Source organism: Eulemur rufifrons, chromosome 6, assembly GCF_041146395.1.
Source record: "Eulemur rufifrons isolate Redbay chromosome 6, OSU_ERuf_1, whole genome shotgun sequence".
NCBI lineage: Eukaryota > Metazoa > Chordata > Mammalia > Primates > Lemuridae > Eulemur > Eulemur rufifrons.
The window spans coordinates 102481412-102507599 of NC_090988.1; the positions used below are offsets into that span (position 1 = coordinate 102481412).

A 26188-nucleotide genomic window follows, 5' to 3' on the forward strand; every position below is an offset into this window, starting at 1 on the left:
CACGCGGATGCTGCAGGGAGAGCCCCCCCGAGCACAAGGGAGCCTGGCCACCAGGGCTGCCGGCACGGGCCCAGGAGGAGCGTGGGGTCCCCCAGAGCCGAGTGGAGCTGCCTGACCCCTCCTCTGCCCTGGCCCCTGCCCTCTCACCCCAGGCCCTGCGACTTGCTTAACGCTTCCTGATGGGTGGTTTGGTGTTTCGGTTCTTTCCTCTCCTCTTGCAGCAACAGATTCAAAAACAACACCCAGCCCGAGTCCCGTAGGTTCCAAACCTCAACCTGTAGCCGGAAGGGGAAGTGAAACCCGAAGGGAGGTGGGGGCCCGGCAGGCCACCCCAGGAAGCACCGACAGCCGACAGCCGCACAGCCACACCGGAACCGGCCCAGCACCCTGTGAGGCCCAGACGCACGCAGGCCGATGGCGGAGGCTCCGAACGACCCCGGCTCTGAGGAGCAGGAGGAGTTGCTAGGGTAAGGGTCCGCGGCAACACCTGGTTCGCTGCGCCTCTTCCGGAGTGCGCGCGAGGGCAATTCCTACTACGGAGACTGGCTACCCAGTGGGACAGGTGGCTGGGGGTCTTCCTGGGCCCCAATCCCCATGGTGGGGTCCTAAGCCCAGGACACGGCCGGGCGGCTGCGGGGGAGAGTGGGGGCCACACACTACGGGCCAAGGGAAGCGGTGAGGTGGGCTGGGAGGGCCGTGGTCCCTGGCCATCCTGCAAGCCTGTCTCCCAGGGGCTGCTGGGCCTTAGACCCCACAGCCTGCAGTGATGGAGACCACCAGGATCCCAGCAGATGCCGTGCTGGGCACCAGGCCCTGCGCTGCCAGTTGAGGGGGCATGAGGAGGGCGGGGGCAGAGGCCGTGTGGGGCTGTCTGCAAAGGGGCCACAGACCGCCCCGGCCAGAGCCTGTCTGGAGGCCTTCTCAGGAGGCAGCTGTGCACCATGGAGCCACGGGCACCCACGCCTGGGCTAGGGTCTTGGCAGAGGGTCCCCCACGGGGAGAGCCCTCCCGGGCAGGCTCCCAGGCTGAGCCATGCCACGAGGGCCGAGCTGCCCCAGGAGAGATGGGCGTGGTCAGAGCTTGGGGCCAGGTAGGGCTCTGCGGGGCAAGGGGGACATGCTGGCCACTGGGGTGGAGGAGCCTGGGGTGGGGACAGAGACCCAGGACAGGACAGGGGGCTGCTGCCGGGTGTGGGGAGGGAAGGCGCCCAGAGCCACGCTGGCCGGGCGAGCAGAGAGGCTCAGAGCAAAGGCTCGGCCGGCCACCTGGGGGAAGGTGACCTCCAGGCTCTGCGCTAGGGCTCAGGCTCGGTGCGGGCCCTGCCTGAGCAGCCACTGGGCTGTCTTGCAAAGGGGGTTCTGGCCGTGGCTCTGGTGCTGGCAGCCACCATGTCTCACGGAGCCCACGATGAAGTCCTCGGGGCTAGCACAGATGGCAGAAGCGTCGGGACCCGCGTGTGGGGTGGAGGGGAAGGCCGGCTGCACCTCGGCCTTCCTGGGGCCAAGTCCCCTTTGGGTGCTCGTGCCGGGGGTGCTGTGTGGGGACCCGCGTGGAGTGGGTGGAGCACAGGCTAAGCAGGGGCCACTGCAGCAGGGCCGGGTCAGCGTGCATGTGCCTGGCTGGGCCGTGGGGCCACATTGCCCCTCGGAGAGGCTCCCTGGGCCTGTCCCCCGGGAGGGGTCGGAGGATGCCCCGCCCCGGGTGTGTGCCCTGTGAGGACCCCGTCCTTCACGGGGAGACGGGCCGTGCGGTGGACCAGCAGGTGATCGGGCAACAGCTGCGCCCGGCTCAGAATCCGCCCCTCCCGCGGTGCCGCCTCCAGCCCCGGACTCCGTGCGCCTCCCGGCCACCTCATGCCCATAAAAGGCCACGGCGTGGGCAGCCTGGCAGGCACCCGCCTTCCTCCTCGGCCCCATCCTTAGCCGCCCCGCCCAGCTGTCCACACGGGCGGCAGGAGGGGCACAGCCAAGGCTGCCTGTGGCAGACGCGGCTGACCCTGCTGACCCTGCGGCGTCTTTGTGCAGATCCGGGGTCTGCAGCTGCTCCTGCGCCGGGCCTGGGGGGGGCTCCGGCCAGAGAGCTGGTGGCTGCTCCTCGGCCCTCGGACACCCCCACCCCCACGGCGTGCGGAGGAAGAGCTCGGCCGACCTTTCAGAGTGAAACCGAGACCCGGAGGGCGGGCAGGCTCTCATTTCACAGGGTGACTCGGGGAACCGGGGCTTCCCACCTGCGGGGAGAGAAGTCCCCAGCGCCAGGCAGGGGACGTGTGCCTGGGAAGCCCCTGCCCGGGGATCCCCAGGAAGGCTGTGCAACGTCAACCGAGGCTGCAGGGGGCAGATGAGACCCCCGCCCTGCCCACAAGGGCCAGGACAAGAGCCTGTGAGGGGCTCAGGACAGCCTCTCACTCCAGGCTGAGGGTGGGCTGCCCTCCACGCCCCCCATAAGACCGGCCCCTCCCACTGGGCAGGTCTCTGCTGCCCTCCTGGGCCCAACAAGTGGGCCGCGGCTCCTTCCCTGGGGCGCTGGCTCCCTGTCCTGGCTGCCCAGCCTATGGGTCACTAGTGTGTCCTGGACCTTGGGAGCCGCGGCACGGCATTTCCCCAGGGCTGCCTGTGGCTTTGCAGGGACTCTCTGGAGTTGCTAAGGGAACCCCGGGAGCAGGGCTCACCCCACACTGCGGGGCGAGGACAGGGCTGTAACCCATTTCACGGTGGGGTTGACTCGGGACGCCCCCATGGGCCTGCCAGCCAGCAAGTCCAACCTGGTGCCCCAACTCTGCCCAGGCCCCTCCCTGGGGCCAGCCCCCGCTGCCCTGGCCCCCGCCCCATGCCCACACCCAGAAAGTGGGAGCTCTGGCCCCCCAGACAAGCTGGCTGCCGGCTCAGGCTGTCCCCGTCTACCTGGACAACCTGGAACCTGCACCTGCAGCCTGTTCCTCCCGCACCAGGAACCATTCACATGTAGGCGGAGTCGGCACCCTGAGGGGCGGGGGGGCCAGCCCTTCTGCCTCCCGGAACTCCCTTCCTTCCATGCCTGGCATTCCCACCCCTGCCCCATTCTAGAAGGTGCCAGAACCAAGGCAGACGTGGGTCTTCTGCACGTGCTCTGCCATCTCCCCCTCGAGCTGAGCCCCTGGTCCCCCCACCTCCCATGGCACCATGTGCTGGGCTGAGTCTGGAAGGGCAGGGATGGCCTAGGGGGTGCCTGGCAGGGCCCCTTCTGGGCCACCTGTCCCTGGAGACCCTGTGAGCTCCAGGTGCTGCAGGAGGGTGGGGCTGAGTTCATGGAGAGACCGGGCAGCCCCTGGGAAGCCTTCCTCTGGGGCTGGGAGCCCACAGGATGGAAGCCCCCCGCACCAGGCCCCCGGGCAGCCCTCCCACCCACCTGTCCTCCGAGCAGGCAGCACTCCCAGGAGGAGGTGCAGTGCTCCGAGCCCGGACCACTCAGGAGGGAGGTTGGAGCTGGGAGAGTCCGGGGGAGCCCCCCAGGCCCAGCCCCAGCCCCGGCAGGGGGCTGCTGAGGGAGGCAGAGTTGGGGGCAAGCCCTGCGGCCCCCTCCCCAGGCCTGCCTGGGCTCCAGACCTGAAGGCAGCAGCTGGAGCCAGCTCAGGCCTGGGATCCCTGGGGTGGGCCTCCCTCCTCCTCCCCCAGGTCAGGGGTCTTCGGTGCCCGGAAATTTTCCAGGGCATGGGGAGGTGAGGGTGAGCCCGGCCCGGATGATGGATGTCTTCCTCCTGTGCCAGGGTCGGTGGGGGTCTGTCTCTCCCTCCCATCTGGACCCCTCCATGTCCCCTCCTTGGGTGGGGGAGGGGAACGGGCACCTCATACACACTGGGGCCCCGTACCTGCTGATTCTGGAACCAGAAATCCTTCCCGCCGTCCCTGCCCCATCCTGGTCCCACAAGTCTCCTCATCGGGCAGTCCTGGGGCCACACAGGGCAGTCCTGGGGGCCTTGGGAACAGACGGTCCAGAATGGGGCGGGCCCTGGCTAGGTGGCACCTTAGGTCAGCACAGAGGCTGCCCTCCCCTGCGCTACTCCACCGGCCAACCTGCCTCTGCCTCGGTTTCCCCGAGAGTGTGCCAGAGGGACGGCTGGGTCTCCAAAGCAGAAAGAGCCTGGAGTGGTGGGGCCTGTGGCCTCCCCCCGAGTGCTGCGGCTGGGGAGGGCGGGGCCGTCGCTCTGCTTTGCTCTCTCAGCCCCCGAGATCCCGCTGCTGGGGGGTGTGCGCAGCAGCCCCCAGGCACAGCTCACCCGGACACTGCAGCCCTGCCTGGGACATCCTGGGCAGGAGGCCTCGGTTGGCATGAGCGGTGCGCTGGCTGGGCACCCCCAGTGGGTGCTGGGTAAGCCCACACTCATACACGCCGCCCTGCACTCAGGTGCTGCTGGCACCAGGGTGGGGGTCTCAGGGCATGGCTCAGCCAGCACCCCAGGGCCTCCCCGCAGAGCAGAAATGGCACCGGTGCTGCCGGGACCAGCAGGGCCCTGGGCTTCCCTCCTAGCCCAGCCCCACCCAAATCCCAGCCCCAGCCTCTTTTCAGGGGCTTCTGAAGACCTTCCAGGAGGGGGGCAGCCCAGGACCACCAGGCAGCCAGCAAGGGGGGGTCCCAGTGCCCCTGAGGCCGACGGAGTCAGGCCCCCTCTTGGCAGCAATGCCTGAGACCAAGATGGAAGGCAGGCTGCAGGCTGGCCACTCCGCCAGGCCCTCTCCAGCCAGCCCAGCCCCCACCCCAGTACCATGAGCCTGGAGAAAGGGGATGAGGGTCTGCGTGGGCTGTGGGGTTTACAGGAGAATAGGGAATTGAGACAACAGTCCTCCCGACCCTGCCCAGCCCAGGACGGCCCTGCTGGTGCCAGACACAGGCAGATAAGAGGGGGCGGCAGGCGCTGAGGGTGGGTGGAGGAGGAAAACCCCTGGCCCTGTCTTGGGCCCAGGCCCAGTCCTGTCTGCTAACTGCCTCCAAGTTGGAAATGTGTCAGCTGGTGGGGGAGGGGATTGTCTGATCCCGCTGGTGGCAGGGAGGGGCTGTCTGGGAACCCGGGAACTGCCTTTGCCCCCCTTGGAGCCACCCACCTCCCAGAGCAGGAGTGGGAAGGCACTTGGAACCTGTGCCTGAGCCTGGAGCCTGGAGCCTGGAGCAGGGCAGCTCTGGGGGGGCCTGCGAGGGTCAATGCCCCGCACGCACAGCACGACACCACAGCCCTTCGGGGCCCAGGCTCCCGGTTGCAGGGAGCACCTACCCACCCGGGAGTGTCAGTGTCTGGGGGACCCTGTCCGCCTGGGGGAGAGGTGGCATGGGTGCTACCCCCAGTGCCCCTCCCAGAGTCCCCCCCTTCCCGAGCTGCCACATGGGCTGTGCAGAGAGGGTCACTACCTTGCTCCGTCCAAATAGGGCTCTTTCCTGCTACCAGGGCAGGGCGTAGCCCCTCATCCCAAAGGTGTCAGTGCTCCTCTTTCCTGGATGTAACCTACACTGTTGACGGTTTGGCTTCTGCGGTAAGCCAAGGTTGCCTCCTCCTCCTCCTCTTCCTCCTCTCCCAGGGACCCCCCTCAAGAGAGCAATGGGCTTGGGACAGATGAATCTAGCCAGTTCATCCAGAGGAATCTAAGAAGCCTTTAGCCTTTCTCCTAGTCCCAGCTCCAACCAAAATCCAAGCTTCACCACCACTGCCCATCACCCATCACCCATCACCCACCCCCCTGGCCCCTGCCGATGGCTCTGGTCCGCTCTCGCATTGCCAGAGGTGCTTGCTTGGACAGAGGGACGCATCAAATAGATGAGTGTCGAGGCATTTGGAGGCTGCTCCCTCTGCAAATCAGAGACGTTTCTCTAGCAGGGATCAGCCAGGAGCTGTGGCGGCCACTGCCCGACCTCCCCCATCTCCATGGACTCTCTCATTGCACACCGCACCTTTCACTGGGCTACCGCTCTGTGAACATGTATTTGGGGTCTGTGTGCCAGGGGTGATGGGAACGTGTGAACAAGAGGACAGATCCCTACCCTCCAGCCCCTGCTTAGGTTCCATTGTGGCACTCAGCCTCCCAGACCATGACTGTCTGCTATATCCTTGGGCTGCGAGCTTATGAACCATGCTTAGTCACAGAAGAAAGGAAAACAGAAAATAAAAGAAGAATCAATTATGAAGAAAAGTATGAATAAATGGAAAGATGGCTGAAGAAAAGCAGGATGTAGTAACAACTGGATGGATGAATGGATGGATGAGTGAGTGGATGGAAGGATGGACTGATGTATGGACGGACACGTGATAGAAGGACATGAAGAAAGAATATGTGAACTGATACATGGGCAACTTATGGATATCTAAACAAAGGCCATATGGAGGGAGGGAGCGATAGATGGGTGGGTGGATAGATGGGCAGATGGGTGGGCGGATAGATGGGTAGATGGGTGGGTGGATAGATGGATAGATGGGTGGATGCATAGATGGGTAGATGGGTAGGTGGATAGATGGATAGATGGGTGGATGGATAGATGGGTAGATGGGTGGGTGGATAGATGGGTGGGTGGATAGATGGGTAAATGGGTGGATGGATAGATGGGTAGATGGGTGGGTGGATAGATGGGTAGATAGGTGGATGGATAGATGGGTAGATGGATGTGTGGGTAGATGGATAGATGGGTAGATGGATGGATGGACAGATGGGTAGATGGATGGATGGACACATGGGTAGATGGATGGGTGGGTGGGTGGATGGACTAATGTATAAATAGAAAGACAAGTGAATGAATAATTTGGTAATTGATGGATGAATGGATGCATAAAGACTAGATGCATGGACAGAAGAACAAATGTAAGTCTCTATGTATGTATGTATGTATGTTTAGATGGACATATGGATAGTTGGATGGATAAATGCAGATGTGATATTTAGAATATTTAACAATGAATATGGTACAAATATCAATCTACCAGAATGAGTGCTGACTTCAATCAGTTGAATACGTGAATATATATATATTCATATACTGAATTCATATCATTCAGATACTGTGCTGTATCTGTGTATATCAGCTAATGATCAGCTTAATTGATGAATGAGTAAGTGTACCAAAAGGTGGGTGGATTTATGGATGGATGGAAGGATGGATGGTTGGGCTGGTGGATGGACATATGGGATGAAGGTATGGATGGGTGGATGAGTAGATGGGTGGAATGTGGACAGATACTGACTGGACAGATTCACAGAAGGATATCAGGAGACATAGACATGGGTGGATGTGGATGATGGATAGATGAAGAAATGGACAGAGGTGAATTTAACAAGAGATGAGTATAAAGGTAAATGGATAATGAGTCAGTAAGCAGATGACTCAGTGATGGATGAACTGTTGAAAAGGCAGACGGGTGAACAGACACCCCTAAGTAGGAATTTTGTGCTCTGTTCCTGCAATACTTCTCCCCACTGGATTACAGCTCTCAAGTCTCTTTTCACACAAGAAAAGACTGACTTCTTCCCGTGAGTCTTTCCTTGACTGTCACATATAAAATATGAATCTCCTCCAAAATTCCACATCTCCTTACCCTGACTTATGTTTTCTGCAGCATTTGCCATTATCTGATATATTACAGCATGTATACTGTGGGGATATACATATATTCTCACTAAAATGTCATCCTCATGAGAGAAGAGGCTTTGTTAATGCTGAATGCCCACCTCAAAAGTGCCTGAATTTGATACAAATCTATTGAATAAATATACAGATAGATGGACAAATATACAAATAGATAAATGGAGAGATCAATGCATGGATGGTTGGAGGAATGAACAGATGGACAGAACATAAGTAGCATTGACTGAGGTCTGTCTATGTCCCAGCGGCTGTCGTAAGCCTGAACTCATCTGGATGACCTAATACACAAGCTGCCGGGCGAGCATGTGTGTGGAGGCAGCTACACTGTAAGTGTGTGCACAATTGCATGTGTGGCTGCTAGGTGGGAAGATGCATGGCGTGGGTGTGGACAGACAGATGCATGAGTGAATGTGCGAGTCGTGTGGATAAATAGGATACTCGGACAGGTAACTGAACATGAGAACAGACGAACGCTTGGAGATAGAAAGATGTATTAAAGAAAGGACGGGTCGCTCACTGGTTGGCTAGCTGGGCAAATGGACATACAAATTGGTGGGTGGACATCCCGGTAATAGTAATTAGCATGTAATGAGGGATTATTATGTTCTAAATGGATTAATCGTTTGCTGAATGCTTCTTCTCAGTGTTTTCCATGTATTAAGTCATTTATATGGAAGGATGGATGGATGGATCGATAGTTGCTCAATGGAGAAATGTGGAGAGAGATGGGTGGACAAGGGTATATATGTATTGATAGGGGCTTGAATGAATTAAATAGAAGGAAATATTATATTTATACAGATAAGTGAATGGATAGATATATGGAAAAAGTGATGGATTGATAGATGACAGGCATTTGTTTATAAAGGATGGGTGGGTGGATGGATGGGTGGGTTGATGGGTGGGTGGACGGATGGGTGGGTGGATAGATGGAGGGATGGATAGATGGATGGATGGATGGACAGATGGATAGGTGAGTAGATGGATGGATGAATGGATGGATGGGTGGATAGGAAGATGGATGGATGAATGGATGGAAGATATGTGGACAAATAACAGTAGAGCTGACATCAAATACTCTGTAGTTTTGTCCGTATTAGGACATGCCCTAGTTGTAAAACTAGGATTCTTGGCCACTGCATTTAAAGATCTGTTCCTGCCACCTCCCACCCACCAACATTTCTGACAGATGACCCTTCTCTGGTGATGGGGAACTTCCGCCATTCCAAGGCAGCCCTTTCCCCTGTGGGAACATTCTTCTTTCTTTTGAACCAAAATATGCCTTGGCCACATTTCACACCCGGCTGTCTGTGGCTGGGACTCCAGAGCCGAGGATGGGAAGCAAGGAGGAGCAGGCAGGTTGAGATGCCAGCAAAGCGCCAGCCTGCTCTCCTGGGTGCCCTCACCCCCAGGAGACCTGCTAAGCGTTTGCCCAACCTGAGGTCCAGCCTCCTCCTTCCTCCCTCCTCCCTCCTCCTCCTCATTCTGCCAGAACCCCGGGGTCTCTGCCGCTGTGTGGATGCTGGGGATAGGCAGTGGGCACAGTGGTCTCTGTTGTACACGCGACATCCTCTGGCGGCACATCCTGGGTTGTGCTGGGGAGGGGAGATGGTGCGGGCTCCCCTCCAGGACCGGCCCTGGGACCCAGCCTGGTATGTGCCTGGGGGGGTGTGCCTGCCTTCCTGACCCCGCAGTCCCCCCCAGCCCATCGCCTGAGGCCCTGCTCACCTGAGCTGTGGCCCTACGCGGGGTTTTCTGGCTGCTGCTGCCACCCTGGCACCCACTGCCCTCACGCGGGGTTCGCCTCAGACCACTCAGCACCCTGGGTGTCTCCGCCTGGCTGCCTGCCAGCCTGGGTTCCCACTAGCTGGGGAGGCAAGAGGGGACAGGCCGGCGGGGCAGGCGGGCTGCACACGCAGAGAGGATGGCCCAGGGCGGTACCGGGTGGCTGGCCGTTGGCAAACCCGGCTCTGTGGCTCTGGTTCCGGCTGTGCCAGGCCCTGGCTCTGTGACCCTGGACACCAGTGCTGTTGGCTGGGCCTTGGTTTCCCCATCTGGGACATGGGTGCAGAGGCGCCTGCCCCTCCGGGTGGCTGCGATGTTGGCGAGCTGGGCAAGCTGGTGGGGTGAGCCTGCGCCACAGAGCTGGCCACGGCGACTCCCACCAGGGCGAGTGCCGCCCTCCCTCGCCGGCCACTAGCCGCCTGCTCCAGTGAGTCACAGCGCCTGAGCCCAACCAGAGAAACGGCGGGCTGGGCTGCGGCTCCCTGGGCCTGGGCCAGGGATGGGCAGGGCCCAGCTGGCGAGGGCACCGGGCCCACCTTGTGCCCGCCGGCCACCCTCGGGACCACGGTTTCCCGTGGAGATGCCGTGTTAGTGGACACCCTGCCTCCCCGGGTATCGCCGCAGCGGGTGGGGGTGCTGGGAAGGCAGCAGCCTCCCCTCCTGGGGACCAGCGAGGGTTCCGGGGGTGCCCCGGCCTCCCCCAGGTGATAACAAGAGCACAGGGCTGGGAATAAACAGGGGAAATGGAGAACCAGGAAGAAGGGGAGAGGAGGGAGGGGAGGAGGGTGGGGAGGAGGGAGGGGAGAGGAAGGCAGTGGGGGAGGGAAGGAGGGAGGGAGGCAGAGATAGGGTCAGAGACACCAGAGGGAACACAGAGGAGAGGGGCTGAGTGCGGAAGGAGGGGACAGAGCAGAGGAGCTTGCGGGGCCCAGGCCTGGGGCGGGGCACACGGGAGGAAACGCTGGACCAAGAGGAGGATGAGGGGGAAAGAGGGGGCTGGGGGGAGGGAGGGGCTGGCGCCAGGGGAGAGGGCACGAGGCCCAGGGGTGGGCGGCAGCAGTGGGCAGGCCAGGTCCCCGGGCCGGGGGTGCAGGGCCAGGGGGCAGCTGTCCAGGTGGCCAAGGGGGCAGGCAGGGGAGGAAGGGGAAGAGGAGGACAGGGGCGGGGAGGGAGGGGGGGAGGCAGCACCTCTGCCCATCAGCAGGCGGCAGAGGGGCGGCTGAGCCCCCGGGCTGCTGGGCTGGGAGGGTTTCTCTCTGACATTTTTACTAGTCTCAGAAGGAGGAGGAGGTGGAGGTGGAGGAGCGAGGGGCGGGGAAGGGGCTGGGGGGACAAAAGGGAAGCAGCTGCCGAAGTCCTGGGGAGGAGAGGGCAGCGGGGCCCACGAGTCAGCCAGACCCGCAGGCGGGGCACGGGCCAGGGCTGCCTGCAAGGAGCCAGCCCGAGACCCCCACCGGGCCAGCGGGTCACAGGGACAGAGGACCAGGCAGAGAGGGGACAGGGCAGGGGGTGCCAGAGCCAGCCTGAGGCCGGACTGCCAGGCACAGAGGTGGAGGGTGCGGGCAGGAGAGCCCAGGGCCTGGGGACAGAGGGGCCCAGGGGACAGGGGCAGCAGCGCAGGAGCCTTTGGAGAAGCTGCTGCGGCATCCCTGGGCCAGGGTCAGGCCAGGTCACAGCGCAGGTGGACCCTGCAGCCTGCGCGGCTCCGTGCTCCCGAGGAGGAATTCTAGCAAACAGGGCCCGGAGACCCTCTTGAGGTAGGTCCCTCCCGGCCCAGGCTGGGGCACGGAGGGCGGGACAGGGTGCCCGTGCCGGCGCCAGCCGCGTGCGCTGGGCACCTGCTGGGCCCAGTGCGGGGCTAGCTGGGGCGTTGGGCTCCCTGCGCCTTCCCCCGGCCGAGGGCTCTGCCGCCCAAGCGCCGGGCAGGGCGAGGCTGTGCCCGCTGGCTGCGCGCGCACGTGGAGCCTGGGGAGGCCAGCTCGAGGCCGCGCCCCTCCCCTCAGCCCTGGCAGCCGCCAGCGCATCCTCCTCCTCCCCTCCCACCTGCACCGCCTTCTCCCGGGCTCCAGGCCAGGCAGGGATGAGAAGCGTCTTCATCCTGGCTCCTCAGGCCTCCCCTGGGGTCCTGCTGGCCCTTGGGACCATCCAGCCACTCCGTGCCCTCCAGGTGATGAAATCAGACATTCGCTGGGCCTGGCCCTGGCACACCGACCCTGCGTGGGAGGCACGTGGGGCCAGGGAGAGAGCTTGGGCCATCTGCCGGGGCTTGGGCCAGCATGGCAGCCTCTCTCAGCCTCAGTTTCCTCCTCCGTAAAGTAGAGGTATGGTGCCTGTGGGTCCTGGCGAGGGCAGAGTGCATAGGGCCCTCCTCATGGCTTGGCCACAGTGGGCCAGAGCCACCACCCTGTGCCACCAGCCACTCACTGCCTCCCTCTGAGCCACCTGCAGTGGCCTTCCTCCTCCTCAACTCTTCCAGGCTTTCAGGGCCCAGCTGAAATGTCACTTCCTCCACGAAGCCTGCCTTGGCTTCTCCCAAGGTGGGAGGCCTGCCCTCCCTGCCACCCTCCCATGGAATGGTCACTCTGGCCAGAACTTGAGCTCCTGAGAGGCAGGGCTGGCATCGCTCAGTGCTCCCCACGCCACCCCACCCCCCGCCGGTGCCCAGTGCTGAGGCTCTGGGAGGGAGGAGAGACGGGACATGTAGGGTAGGCTCAGCAGTGTCTGCAGAGCTCAGGACAGCCCCAGGCCCCGTCTGCTCCTTATGAGGGTCCCTGCACACGCACAGTGGTGGCTCCCTCCTGGCCCTCACCCTGCCCCTAGGCTGCAGGGAGGCACCTCCTCCTGGGCTTCACACCTGCCCTGGTGCTGCCAGCCGGGGCCTCCCCTGCCGGGGCCATGTTCTCAGGCCAGACGTCCCTTCCTGGCCTGGCTGGGATGTGTCCTCCCAGGGGCCTGCGCCTGGGGATGGAGACCCTGGAGGCCACAGCCCAGGCTCTGTAGCACCACTTAAATGGGGAAACTGAGGCCCAGGAGGAGGGAGCACAGCACCCCAGGGAGTGACAAAGAGCCCGGGCCTGGCTATGCCTGTGCATACCCTTGTCACAGGGCGCCTGGCCACAGCATCCGTCCAGCTGTGGCCCAGGGCCAGGCTGGGTGAGCGAGGGGCACCCAGAGGGCACGGACGCACAGCTGGGGAGGGGGCTGGGCCGATGCAAGCCCCCAGGACCTGGGCAGGAGGCAGGTGGGAGGGGCCCGAGGCCAGGGCCAGGGGGTGACTGGCCAGTGGGGCCAGGGCAAAGGCAGGGTCCCTTTGAACCCATGGGATCTGCCCCTGTGGGGCAGGGCAGGCCCTTGCGAAGAGCAACAGAAGAGTTTGCGCAGCTACCACGAGCAGGTCCGGTGAGGCTCGCGGCTACGCACGAGCCTGCATACCTCGATGACCCGACCCTAGCAACAGGCCAGAGGCCCCACACACCCAGGCTCCCCCACGCGTGCACACACACAGGCACACACACGCTACCACCTGGCACAGTGACACCCCTGCTGCTGTTACCACAGCTGGCATCTCTACAGAAACCAACAGTTTTAACTGCCCCCAACCCCCAGTCCTCACCAGCAGATAGCTCCCCTACATGTCGCTGTTGGATAGATGAGGAAATCAGGCTCAGAGAGGTTAATTGACTTGCCCAAGGGCACCCAGCAGGGCATGGTGAGCCCATCTCCCTCTTCTACCTGCTTCACAGCAGTCTTTCTCCGGGGACCCACTGGGCTCTCCCGCCAGGCCTGGGCACAGGGCTGGGAAGGGACCGCCACGTCTTCTGTGTGACGAGCTTTGCAGGGCCCTGCTGGGCGCCCACGGCAGCCAGGTGCAACTGGAACCCAGTTCAAGCTCATCAAAAACGATGCCACAGGGGGTTAGAAATGCTCTCTCGGCCAAACCTGGGGGTCAGTGCTGGGGCCCGGCAAGTGGCCACCCGGACACCTTCCCTCCAGGCCTGACTGTCCCAGCCTGCACAGCACCAGGCTTCAGGTTGGCAGGGTCAGACTCGGGGTGACACCTGCCAATGCTTCTGTGCCAGGCTCTGGCCTTTCTGGTGTCTGGGAATCGCCCGTACCCTCCTGCCTGCCCCCAAGTGACGCGAGAGTCTCCTCAGGCCAGATCAGTGACAGGGACGATCAGTGACCTCAGGAGGAAGTGCCAGCTCCCTGCCAGAGGTCATCCAGACTCTCAGCCGCCTGCCTGGTGCCACGGCCCTGGGGCACCTGGCTTCGTGAGGCACAGGCTGCCCAGGAGTGCCTTGCAGCCTGGCGCGGAGTAAAGAGGCCGGGCGGAGGGTCACCGTGGTGGATGTCCTTATCAGGCACTCAGGCCCTCCCTGGCTGGCCCGAGCCGAGGCTCCATGGGGGGTAGAGCCCCCGTCCCATCACTCTCAGGCACACAGCTGCCCATGGCCCACACGGCCACCCCGAGCTCGGCTCTCCTGGGGCTGTGAGGCCCTCAGGCGGGCACCACCCTGAGCCGTCTGGCCCAAGAGGCCTCTGGGGACCCCAGTGTGGCCAGCGGGACAAGGGATGGGGCAGGTGGCCTGCTGGGCTGGCCCCGAGGGAGGCCGGGGTAGCCAGGCCTCGAAACCAGTGTCCAAAGGGGTGTGGCTGCCTCGGGCCCATCCAAGGCCCGGCTCCTGAGGGTGGGGCGGCCCCCGCCCTGGCAGGGCCGGGAGTCTGGTGGGCGGCACCGCCACAGGCCCGGGTGGTCTGTCGGCCAGAACCCGTCCTGCCCCGGAAGCCCGGCTGAGCCAGCCGCCGGGGTACAGGGACCAAGTGGCCCAGCCCCCTGGGCAGGGTGTCAGGGCTGGAGCCCAGAGGACGGAGGTTCAGGCTCCAGTCCCAGCCGGCGCACAAGAGCTGGGCAGAGCGGCCAGTGAGCAGCAGCCAGGGTGCCCCGGGCACCTGGGGACTTGCCCGCCCAGTGCCCCTGCCTGAGCCTTGGTGGCACCCAGAGGCTCCTGTGTCCCTCGGGACCGCCGGAGGACGCACAGTCCCTGGGGACGCTGCGCCAGGCCCAGAGCAGCTCAGCAGAGGTGGGTGGCTGGGGCTGACCGCAGAGGTCTCCGGTGAGCCACTGCAGGGGCGAGTTCATGGCGAGGAGCCCTGGGTGGCCCTGGGCGGGGCGGGGGCAGTCGGGGGGAGGGTGGGGTGCCCCAGCCCCACCTGGGCTCAGAGCGGGATCGGACCCCAGCCCACTGCTGGGCGGGGCCAGGTGTGCAGGCCCCGAGGGTGAGCGTCGCTGTGAGGGTGGCTGCTGCCCATGGTGGGCAGGGGTGGTCCTGAGGCGTGAGGTGCCTGGTGCAGAAGTGAGACTGGGGCCGGGACCCGGTGGGGGACATTGGAGGGGCGCCTGTGCCCGTAGGCGGTAGGTCTGCCCCATGGGAGGAAGGACAGGGGTGGTGAGAGAGCGGGGGAGGGCGTGTGGACGGTGACAGGGGGAGGGGGCAGAGAGGAGGCGGGCACAGAGATGCAGGATGCCCTGGGCTTGGCGCTGCCCTGTGCCACGTCCCAGGTGTGGCAGGAGGGGTCCCTCCCATGGGACCCATGTGGCAGGCCTGGGGCTGCCTGGTGCTGTCCAGAGAAGGGAGAGGGAGGGAAGGTAGGAGGAGGGAAGGGTAGGGGCGGGGGGAGGGGAGCTAGAGGCAGGACGGGTTGGGGGGCAACTCGCTCCCCGGAGGGAGGGTGGGATTCTGTACCTGAGCTGGGGCCTGGTCGGGACCCTGCCCTCAACTCTCTCAGGGGGCAAAGGCTTTCTGGCGTCTGTGCTGCCTGGTCCCCTGCAGCCAGTGCACAGGGCTGGGGGAGGGACCCTGGCTGTGCCATTGGCGGGGCGCTGCCCAAGCCCATCCGTGTGGGGTGATGGGAACAGCGTGCGGCCCAGGGGCCGGCCGAGCAGGTGTTCACTGTGGCCCTTTCAGTGTGGCCGTCCCAGCTGAGCCCCCGGGCCCTGGCCAGGGCCACAGTACAGAGGACCAGGGCAGGTCCCCTTGGCCTCAGCTGTGGTGACATCCGGAGTGCCTGGGAGTCTCCCACGCCCACAAGGCTGGCCCTGCGTCCCCACTGGTGCAGATAGGCACCCCGAGACCGAGGGAGGCCCAGCGACTCGCCCGGTGCCTGGGGGGGGCATCAGAGGACACCTGGCCCAGAGGCCTCGCGCTGGGGATAAGGGCAGGGCCAGCCTGGGGCGAGGCCCCCCCTCTGTTCCCCATGCCTCCCCCACGCCCCAGGAGCGTCCTCTCCAGGGGGGACTGGGTGTCCCTGAGAGCTTCCGAGGAGGGGCCAGTGCCAGGCAGGGCACCCGCCACTCCAAAGGGCAGAAGCGGTGAGGAGGCTTCAGGCAAGGGGCCGGCTGCTAAGGGCCGGAGGCAGGAGCATCACAGTGTGTTGGGGGCCCTGGGGCTCCCCGAGGGGCCAGAGCAGGACAGGCAGTCGTGTGCCAGGCTGATGTGGCCGTACCCTCTCGGTCCCGGCGGCAGCTCCTGCCCAGGTGGGCAGCCAGGTCGGAACAGCACGTGTGCCCTCTGGGCAGCGTCTGTGGGCAGAGCCCAGAGCCGGGCCTTCAAGGATGCGAAGGCCATTGAGCACGGCTGGCCAGGAAGGAAGGCAGGGCAGGATGGCAGGGCCTCGAGCCGGTGCCAGCGCCCAGGCGCGTGTCCCGGAACGTGCCAAACTCTTGCCTCGTGAGCACAGCAAGAGCGCTGCCAGGGCAGTGCCAGCCGGCATGGGCGCCACGCCTCTCATGGAAGGCCGCCCAGCACCAGGAGGGACAGAAGCAGCCAGGGTGGTCACTGGTGGGGCCCGTGGGCAACCGGACCCCTGGTCCCACCTGGGAGACCGGGCGCCGAGCGGCGCGTGTGCAGATGCACGGGCTGGGCAGCGCTCTCGAGCCACAGGAAAGGACGCTGACCTTGGAGCTCGGGTGTGGGTGCCGGAAAGTTCTCCTGGGCTTGGCCCAGGCCCCAGCATGCAGGCTGGCCTGAGCAGATAGGGGCAGAAGTAGAAGAGCCACAAGGCCAGGGCAGGGTGCTGCCGGCGCGAGGCTGACCACGAGCACATCGCAAGAGGTAGGGCACCCAGCCCGAGGGAGGTGACGGGCTGGGCAGCGGGGCATCAGGCTCGGTTCTGGGCCCCACTCTGAGGGCAGAGGTGGAGGGTCCCTGGTCCAGTGTCTGAGGACCCATGGGAAGCCAGAGGGAGAGGGGCTCGGGGAGGCCAGGGCTCAGGGCCCTGTGGCTTCCCAGGGTCACAGCCATGCTGAGGTCCACGCTGTCTGCTGGCACATGGCGAGAGTGAGGGTCTGCCCGGCAGCCTGGGCACATTTGGGGCCAGGAGGTGTGGTGAGCAGGCCTGGCTGCGGCCAGCCTGACCGCACTCACAGTCTGGTCACCCTGTCCGCTGTCTGGGTGAAGCCGTGCGGCAGCTTGAGGGCCTGGTGCAGCCCGGGGTGCGTCACAGGGCCTCAAGGGGCATCAGTTTCTAGGGACTGTGCTCCTCCCGAGGGGGCGCTGACCCCAGGGAGGGCCTGGGGCTGGCGGGAGAGCGGCCCCAGGTGGGGGTAGGAGCTGGTTTGGACAGGTTCGGTGGGTGGGGCCGAAGGAAGGCAGTCCAGGGGGATAGACCGCCTCCCGTACACCTCTCCCAGAGGTGGGGACAAGCAGCGTGGCTGGCCTGTGAGCATGCGCCATGGCACAGGAGGGCGGTGGGGCTGCTCTGCCTGCTGGGCCCCTGCCCTCCGCCCCCCCTCGCCGCGGCCCCGGGACTTCCCAGACGCTGCACAGCCTGCCACCCTCCCTCTCTGCAGTGGCCTCACCCACCCTCCGTGCCCTCCCTTGAGGGACTGCCTGCCGCCCTCTCCCCCAGAGAAAGCTCGGAATAGTGGCCTCCTCGGGGGTCCTTGGTCCCTGCCATGGGACGTCCTGGTTTCTTAGCAACCTCTAAGATTCACAAAGGCAGGAGGAGACCTCACTGGGCTGATTTGGGTCCCTGGCACCTGGCAAAATACAGTGCCGGTGCAGGAGGGAGGGGGAGGGAGGGGAGGAGGAAGAAGGGAGGGAGGAGGAGGGGGAGGGGAGGGGGGAGGAGGGAGGAGGGGCACTGGACCCAGGCTGTGGCCGTGGAACTGTGCGTGGCCACGGCAGCAGGCTGAGCAGGGCAGCCGGACCACACCTGGCCGGCATGGCGGTCGTGGGGCGGGCGGTAGAAATCAGGTGTCACCGAGGGGCAGAGGAAGGCGGTTGCTGTGGTGATGGGGGCTCTGGTTTCCCGACTCCCCTTCCCAGTGGCGAGACCGCAGGGCCAGCCTGGCCTCCCTGGCCTCCGCCCTCGGCGGGGAGACAGGTGAGGAGTGAGGAGCAGCCCCGGCAGGGCCACCAGGGTCTGAGCTCAGACGCAGGTCGATGGCCAAAGGCCAAGGAGCAGGTGGGGGCTGGGACCCATGGGTCCTGGTGACCAGAGCACGTGTCCTGGGCCAGCATGGGAGGGCAGTGGGCCTGGCAGAGGTGGCCCTGCGTCCGTCGGGCTCTTGGCCGTGAAGCCCCAGGCAGGAAGGAGGGGCATTTCCGTGGCTGTGGGGTTCCGGGTGGAAGCACGGGGGGCCCCCAGCAGGAGGCAGCACGGGGAGCAGAGGCCTGCAGGGAGTGTGCAGGTCCAAAGGGCTGTGGCTGGGAGACGGGGGATGCCCGGGGGCACAGGCAGCCCCGGCCCCGTTGGCGCTCTGTGCACGTGGACAGCCCCCGTGGCGGCTGTCTGGCCTTCTCCCACCCGAACGGCCCAGAGGGGTGCAGCTGCCTGCCCTGGTGGCCCAGCACCTCCTCCCTGTGTGAGGGGGCCGGAGTCCTGATTTCGGCAGGGTTCCCCCACAGCCTCCTCTCTGGCGGCCGTCCCTAGGATGTCCTGGCCACCCCCAGCTTGGCCACGGGGTCCTCAGCATGCAGAGAACATTTGCAGGGCTGGGCCCTGCAGCTTCGGGCTCCCTGGGCCGTGGCTGTGTCCTTCCGTGGGGCGCCCAGCACGGGCCTGGGTGCTCTGGCACTGCAGCCCTGCGGGCCTCCCTCCCCACCGCCGCGAGGAGCCCCAGTCTGCACCCTTCGCAGCTTCAGCCCCCGTGGTCGCAAGGAAAGCCAGCTCTGTAGGCAGACATCCAAACCCAGTGCTCCTCTTCCAGGGAGGCCTCCCAGATGTGCTCTGCCCCACCAGAGGCCAAGACAGACGTGGGTGCAGGGACCCTGGGCAGCCTCCGTGGGCCCTACCCCTGCCTGTGGCTCAGCCTCCGTCTCAGCACAGTGAAGGCTTCAGGGAAGAACTCCCAGCAGCCAGCCTTGGGGAGCAGGTGCCCACTCACAGGGGCCCTCGGTGTGCACCCTGCTGTGTGGGGCCACAGCTCCTTTGCCCAGCTAAGCAGTTGAGGCCGGGGAGGACAAGGCTGGGCCTGAGGTCTTGCCACCGGGAAGGGGATTTAGGGGACTAAGGCCACACCCTGCCACCAGCCCAGACCCCCTCCTCCAGCCGGGCTCCCTCCAGGCACTGGCCCACAGGTTCCCTGGGCCACTCTGCTGCCTCCTCCCACCTTGGTCCCTCCCTTCCCCTGGGTGCCCGTCCAACCCGACAGGGGCCCCCAGTTGCTGTCCTAGCGGGGCCTCGTCCTGGGCACCCAGCCGGTGGCTTAATCACTCATCGGCCCTCTGCAGGGCAGCTAGAGGCTCTGGGCCCCTCTGAGCCTTCCCTCCCTGCTTAAAGCCGCCCGTGGTGCCCGTGGCCCCAGCGTAGCCACTCTGCGCACTGGTGATCTCCCAAAGACCCTCCGTCCTCCGACGCCATCCCTTCTAGAATAACGGCAACAAGAGTCGCAAGGATGGCTGGCCCTTGTGCGTGGTGTGGCACTGCCTGCATGCCAAGGCAGGGCTGAGCTGGGGAGAGCACTCAGCACTGAGCCCTGTGGCCCCTGGCCTGCTGGCTGTCCCGGCCTTGCCTCCCACCTGGACGCGCTGGGGTCAGCCTCAGGAGGCCGAGTGGGGCCGCACTGGCCCAGGGCAGACCAGGAGGGGCCTCGCACTGGGGCAGGGCTGGGGCTCCGGCTCTTCCTGCACCCTCAGGCTTAGCTGCCCCAGGCTGTGGCCACACCCTGCTCCTGGGCACCTCTGACCTGCCCGCAGGGCCCACCCCACTGTCCCTGGGTGGTCTGGCCCCTCCTCAACAGCAGACCCCCTGCTGGCTGTCACCTGGGGGTCCCCTTGCACCCCGCACTGCATGCTCACGCTCAGCTGTGTCCCCCAAACCGAACCCCACCAGCGCTGTCCACCTCATGCAGAAGGGACACCCCGGCAAGTCCCAAGCTGCCTGTCCTCCCCTCCAGCACGCCTGTCCTGCCCTTCCCCCCGACCCCTGCATCTGCACCTCCTCCCTGTCCCACGCCCAGCCCGGCCCAGGCACTGCCGTCCCTCTGCCGTCCCCCTGCTGTCACTGCCGTCCCCCTACAGTCACTGCCACCCTGCCGGCTTCCCCTGCCCTGGCCTCCCTAGTACACCAGGGCTCCCGACAGGAGGCCGCACCGAGTGCTGTCGCTCCTGCTGGGGGCCGCCCCTGTGGGCCTCGGGGTCCCCGTCCCTGGGCTCCAACCACACTGTACTGTCCCTCCAAGTCTCTGGCTCTCAGGCCTCAGCCCTGCCTGGCCCGAGAGGTCAAGGTCACCTCCCCCAGGTAGCTCATGGCTGACTTTTCTGGGCAGGGGGCCCAGAGTCTTGTGGGGGGGGGCGGGGGGAGTGTCTACCTTGCCCACTGGCCTGTGACTACAGGAAAGGGTCACCTCCACCCCCTGCCCAGCCGGGTGAGACATTCCTTGAAAGAGGCAGGGTGGGGGGCCCAGCCAGGGGTGGGGGGCTGGGCCAGGGCCAGGCATGAGGGGCAGGCTCCTATGCCCCCACCCACCCGCCGTCTGGGGGCTGTCCTCGTGCTCCCAGCTCCCGTACAGCCACGCCCCCAGCTGCCTCTCCGGGCTTGAGTGACAGCGGCAGCATCACACCCCTGGACCCCTCCCTGGGCGACTCCGCCCTGGGGGCAGGAACCCCATGTTGCACAACCAAGGGGACACGGTCAGGAGGGGCCCCGTGGCCTAGGGGAAGGGTCCCCGCGACATCCTCCCTTTGGACCCGACCCTCTGCTGAGTCCCCGGGCCCTTCCTCAGGACCAGGGGAGCAAACCCTCTGCCGCCGACCTCTGGGCTGGGACAGCTGGGGGGCGGCCACATGAGCTACCTGCAGGGGGCAGAATTGGGACGGGGACAGGGGCCTGACAACCCTTCTGGAACCGTCCATGAGGCACAAGGGGTGTGGGCAGCTGGGAGGCCCAGCTCGGGCGTCGCTGGACCCTCGGTGGGGACCGGAGGGCACGGTTGGGGGGCCGTGGAGGAAGGAGGGGCCTGGCGTCCTGATCGGGGCAGTGGCCAGGGCGACCCTGAACGCGGGGCCCACTCGGGACGGGGACGGGGAGGCCACAGGCACCTGGGTGGAGACCAGGCCCGCGGTGGAGCCTGGGGCCGTGAGGGTGGGGGCAGAGCCCCGCTCCGGGCCCCTTGGGCTGAACTGTGGGCTTCGTGGAGCCAGAACAGACACAGGAAATGGCCTAATTGCATTTGCGCAGGAACACCAAATCCCTTGCAGCTGCGCTCGCTGAGCCGGGGCCACGGGCGGGGTCGCCATCGCCAGAGTCCTGACAGCTCTGCCGAGCGTGCCAAGGGTCTGGGCTGCGGGCCGGGGGCGCCTTTCCCAGGCCAGAGGCCCCCACCCCAGCCCGGGAGAGCCGCCCCCTCTCAGTTCCCAGAACAGGGCCCAGCTGTGGAGTGGGGGTGAGGCCACGGGAGGGCCGCATTACTCACATCCTGGGGCGGCCGGCGGGTGGGGAAGGGGCCCGGGGCCCCCTCGTGCACAGGCTACTCGAGGGGTGCACCGGGGACTCTTAGGCTGCAGCCCGCACCGTCCCCCGGCCCCGGCCAGGGCCCGGCTCCGCAGGGCTGGTGTCCCCAGAACCCACGCTCTGGTCTCCCGCCGCACCGTGCGTCGGGGGACGGGGCAGGAGCAGCACATGTGTGCAGTGAGGTGGGGGCACCCCTGAGGGACCCCTGGATCAGGGACGGGACCTGCCATGTGGTGGTCCCTGGGTTCCCAAGTCTAAGTCTGCACGTGGATGTCCTTGGGTTCACATGTGTCAGCACACGTGTGCAGACCATGGGTGTGTGTGCCCGTGTGGGCCTGGGTATGGGGCTCACAGAGAACTCGTGTGAGCCGGGTGTACAACTGCGTGTGCCCGAGCACACAGGCAGCCCGTTGCCATGGTGGCTTTGTGTGTCAGGTGTGACCACGTGGGGGCCTGGACACACTGCGCGTGGGGGTGGGCCCAGGGAGTTTGCACACACCAGTGTCACGTGTGCTTCCCAAGTCCCCCCAGGGCTTGGTGGAGGGGTCTGGAGAGAGCCCCACAGAGAGGCCCTGGGGCAAGGCCCAAGGAGCTGGGCTCTACCCCAGGCCGGGCGCACACAGCCCACCTGGGCACACGCACCCGTGCACACCGGTGCACACACGCAGACGCGGGTCAGGAACAAGGCAGCCCGTGGCCAGGCTCCCCCTCCCTGAGGCTGCCCAGGAGTGGGCCGGGGGCACCTTCTGTGCACACGGCCCTGCCCTGCACCTAGCCTGCCTCCCCAGCTAGAACGTGGGCCCGGCAGCCCCCACCCGCCGAAGGCCGGAGGCAGGAAGCGCTTCATCTGCGGCGTGATGGGAGCCAGGTGTGGGGAATTAAGTGGCTTCCTCGGGCCGGGGCTGAAGGCACTTCTGAGAACTCGCGGGCGGACGGGCTGGGGGCGCGGAGGTTGGGTTTGCGTGGCTGGGGTCCCATGTGGCTGTGGTGGGGGAGCAGGCCTTGAACCTGGGCCTGTGGAAGTGCCTGGCTTTCGTCTGAGAGGCTTAGGGGAGACCTGGGGGAGATTAGCTCATGTGCTGGCCGCGCTGCCTGGCAGGAGCCTGCGGCCCAGCGGGGAGTGGACTGCGGGGTCAGGCAGCGGACACCGTCCGGGAAGATCGGAGACCCCGGCCCTGCACCCAGCTCTGGGGCCTGGGGTAGTCAGCCGCACAGAGACGCACAGAGACCCTGGACCCCCGTCGGCTTCCACATCCCTGGGCCGGCCAACGCGTGTCCCCTCCTCTGGCTGCACCTGGCCCTGGAGTGAGGGGCACCAAGAAGCCGTGGTATCAGGTGCTCTGAGGGCAGAAGCCCTCCCTTGCCTCAGTTCCCCATCTTTGGAACGGCGCAGAGAGACTGGCCAGAGGGCTCTGAGAGAAGGGTGGGTGGTGTTGAGTGAGCTGACCCCATAGGGCCCCCAGCCGTGGGGTCGGGCCCAGGCCTGAGACCACAGGGCTTCTCCTGTGGGCAGGGCTGGTGGCGGGACGGGAGCACTGGGCCTGGCTAGCCAGGCTCCTTCCCCAGCCTAGGACCCTGGCAGGGCAACTTCTCCCAACACACGTGCCCTTGGGGTGCGGTGGGGTAGCGTGGCTGCCCAGCTGGGGCACCTACCGGGCCCTGCAGTGCTTTGTGGACTCAGGTGGCGTGGCCTGTCTCTCTCTGCACCCGGCATCCCCTTCCTTGATCCTCCCGGGGCCCTGCCTGGGGCCGAGCCCACACTGGTCTAGGTCCTCGCCCTGATCAGGTCCAGGGAGGCGGCTGGTGGAAGCGGGTGGAGGGTCTTATGTCCTGTCCTTGGGTTTCTGCCAGCCTGTCAGGAAGTTGGAGGAGTCTCCACCCCCTGTGGTGCCCTGGGACCTCCACCTGGGCAAGGGGACTCCTGGGCGACCGCTCGCCGGCCTCTGTATTAAGGAGGGGTGAACTGAGGCCTGGAGCTGGGCTGGGGGCTGGCCCTAGTGGACCGGGCTGGCCCACCCAGCAAGGGCCCAGCAAGGCCTGCCTGGACGGGAGGAGCAGAGTGGCACTCTGTCTTGGTGGCAGTGTGACTGTCCCTGTGTCCCGCACCCCAGGCTCACCACCCAGTTGAGTGTGGAGGACGCGGAGGAGGCCGCCTGTGAGCAGCACCGGCATGAGCGAGACAGGCAGCTGCGGGCCCAGGACGAGGACGGAGGTGGCCAGTCCCCGGAGCGGCCAGAGCAGGAGTCACTGTGAGCTACCCTCGCCGGCATGCCTGGGCCCCGACCCTGTTTCCTGCGGCCCCAGGCCTGGGCAGGGGGTGCTAGTGGCCAGACCCTGCGCCTGGGGGTCCCAGTGCAGGATGGGGCCGGGGTGGTCTCCATCCCAGGAACAGGAGCAGAACGCTCAGCCTGCCCCACGCCTGACCGGCCGAGGGGCTGCGGGCACCAGTGAGGCCAGCCCTTCCCGGCCGGCCCCCTGGGGCTCTGCCTCGGGGCCTTGCTTGGACCGACTCTGACCCCAGCTGCACAGCGCTGGCCCCCGAGCCCCCCACCCAAGCTCCCTGCTGCCGGTGACTCACGGAGGCCACGTCCAACTTGGCGGGCCACAGGCCGGCTCGTTTCCTCCCTGGGCCCAGGAGGCCTCCGCGGCTGGGCTGGGCTGTTTTCCCAATAACGCTCCCCTTCCTCCTGGCGCTGCTGTGTTCCATTTTCTCCGAGTCAGCAGCTCTGGGTGGAGTGGGGTGCTGCAGCGGTCACGGCCCCTCGGCCAGGTCCTCGGTCACCCCTGGGCCTGAGAGCCCTGTCCAGCCCCCGGCCCAGCACCCCGGTTAGGTCACCCTGCGATGCCTCACCCTGTGAGGACGGGTGGGCAGGGGCCTGGGGGCCAGAGCCTGTGGGGGAGCCCTGGGCTGATGAGGGAGCCCTGGGATGATGGGGGAGCCCTGGGCTGATGGGGGAGCCCCGGGCTGATGGGGGAGACACAGCCCTGCCCTGGGGACTTCTCTGTCCAAAGGGGAGACAGCCTAGCCCAGAGTCACCACCTCTGGCAGTGGGGGTCTCCCACACGTGGGGCCCAGGGTCTGAGGGGCGGTGGGCTGGGGCGTGGGCCCGGCTAAGGAGCGTAGCTGCAGGCCTAGTCCGACTCCCCTTCTGCTCCACAGCCTCGGCCTGGAGCCCTCAGAGGTCCCTGAACTGGACGAGGACGAGGGTTTTGGTGACTGGTCCCAGAAGCCAGAGCAGCGGCCTGGCTTCGGGGCTGGGAGGACCCCGGGCGGTGGAGAGCCCCCTCGGTGTGAGAGTCCTGAGGGCAAGCCGGAGGCACAAAGGCAAGTGAGGGGCGCTGGGCGCGCGGGCTGCCTCCAGCCCCTCAACCTGCACCTGAGCAATGGCCGTTGCCCGCTTCCCAACCAGCCCCCCAAGTGCCCCCGCCTGGGAAGGGGAGGGAGGGAGGAAGGGCGCGAGACAGCATGGCGGCTGGCCGGGGGCTTCGAGGGGCGGCGAGGAAACTTCATCCTGGGCTCCCCAGGGCCCCTGGGCCCCTCCAGCCCAGCTGCGAGGCCGGGGTGTTGCCGCGTCAGCAGCAGCTGCAGCCCGCTGACGCAATGGAGGCCCCGCGCCCGCCGCCCCTTCCTCCCCGGGGGCTGGCGGATCTCCATTCCCACGGAGGGGAGCAGGTATTTCCAGATGTGCACGCCTGAGCATCAGCCAGATGTGTGGACGTGTGTGCCTGTCTGAATGGAGGCGGGGAAGGGGCCCGGGGAGGGGGCTGCCCCCAGAGCCTCACCTCATCTCCCCCCGCCCGCGGCCGCGGCCGTGGCCGAGGCCGTGCGGGTGCCCAGCCCTGCCCGGGGGCTCCAAGCTTGGGGGTCAGGCCCCCGTTGCCTTGAATGGGTCGGAGCCTGTGGCCGGGATGCCTGACGGGTCCCTCCCTGCCCCCAGCCCTGCCCCAGCCTGGAGCTCCAGCTAGGACGGCTCCCTTCCTCCTACGGCGGGGCTCCCACACCCCGAGAGCCACTGCTACCTAGGGGCCCCGGTCCTGGCCTGGCCTGCTGCCCACTACTCCTCTCCCCCGGCCTCAGTTTCCCCATCTGCCCCTGGGAGTCAGGGCCCTCTGCAGTTCTGAGCTGGGGCGGCTCGGCCTGCATGAGGCTCCCGCTGCCGCGTCCCAACAGCAGGGGGCACTTTGACTCTTCTGGTGGAGACGCTGGGCAGCCTGCGCCCCACCCCCGCACCTGCCCGCGGCGGCAGCTCCTGAATGGCCCCTCTGTGTGGCTGCTGGCTCCGCCGCCCACCTTAGGCGGGTGGGTCTGGGTCTCGGCTGGCACGTACACCAAGGACCTGAAATCATGGAAAATGCTAGATTTCCCATCTCCTCCAGGTTCCATCCCGCTCAAAGGCAGAGCTGCACCGCTGCCAGCTGGCCGGCCCCCCACCCCCCGCGCCCCCTCCTCAGGGAGGCAGCCTGCCCTTGTGGCCCACGCACCACGGACCCTTCTCCCCGACCCGCTCGCCCTCCCGCGGAGCAGGGCAGCGGCAGGCGGCCAGGCAGGGGGCCCCAGGGGCACAGCCAGACCCACAGGGTGGTCCCGGGCAAGGAGGCCACCAGCTGGGGCCTGCCCAGGAAGCCTGGGGGCCGGGCCCAGGGGAGAGGCCTGCCTGGCGGGGGCTGGGCAGTCACCGAGGGGCCTCAGGCCTCAACACAGAGGCCCAAGGGGACAGGCTGGCTCTGAGGTCTCTGGGCCTCCTTTCCCCAAGAGGCTCAGGTCTCAGAATTGCTCAGCACTCACAGGTAGGGAAACTGAGGCTGGAACTGGGATGGGACTGGAACCAAGTAGGCACATGGCCGTGGGTCA

General features: G+C 65.9%; 1 protein-coding gene across 1 annotated transcript in view; it reads left to right on the top strand.

The window, feature by feature from the left end:
* Positions 1 to 401: 401 nt before the first annotated feature.
* The window catches only part of LSP1 (lymphocyte specific protein 1), a 32419-nt gene continuing 6632 nt past the window's right edge, over positions 402 to 26188 (top strand). Inside the window, exons 1-3 of the mRNA XM_069470383.1 lie at positions 402 to 467; positions 23448 to 23585; positions 24497 to 24661. Coding sequence (XP_069326484.1) covers positions 415 to 467; positions 23448 to 23585; positions 24497 to 24661 — 356 coding nt within the window. The 5' untranslated portion in view covers positions 402 to 414. The remainder of the gene's footprint in view (positions 468 to 23447; positions 23586 to 24496; positions 24662 to 26188) is intronic.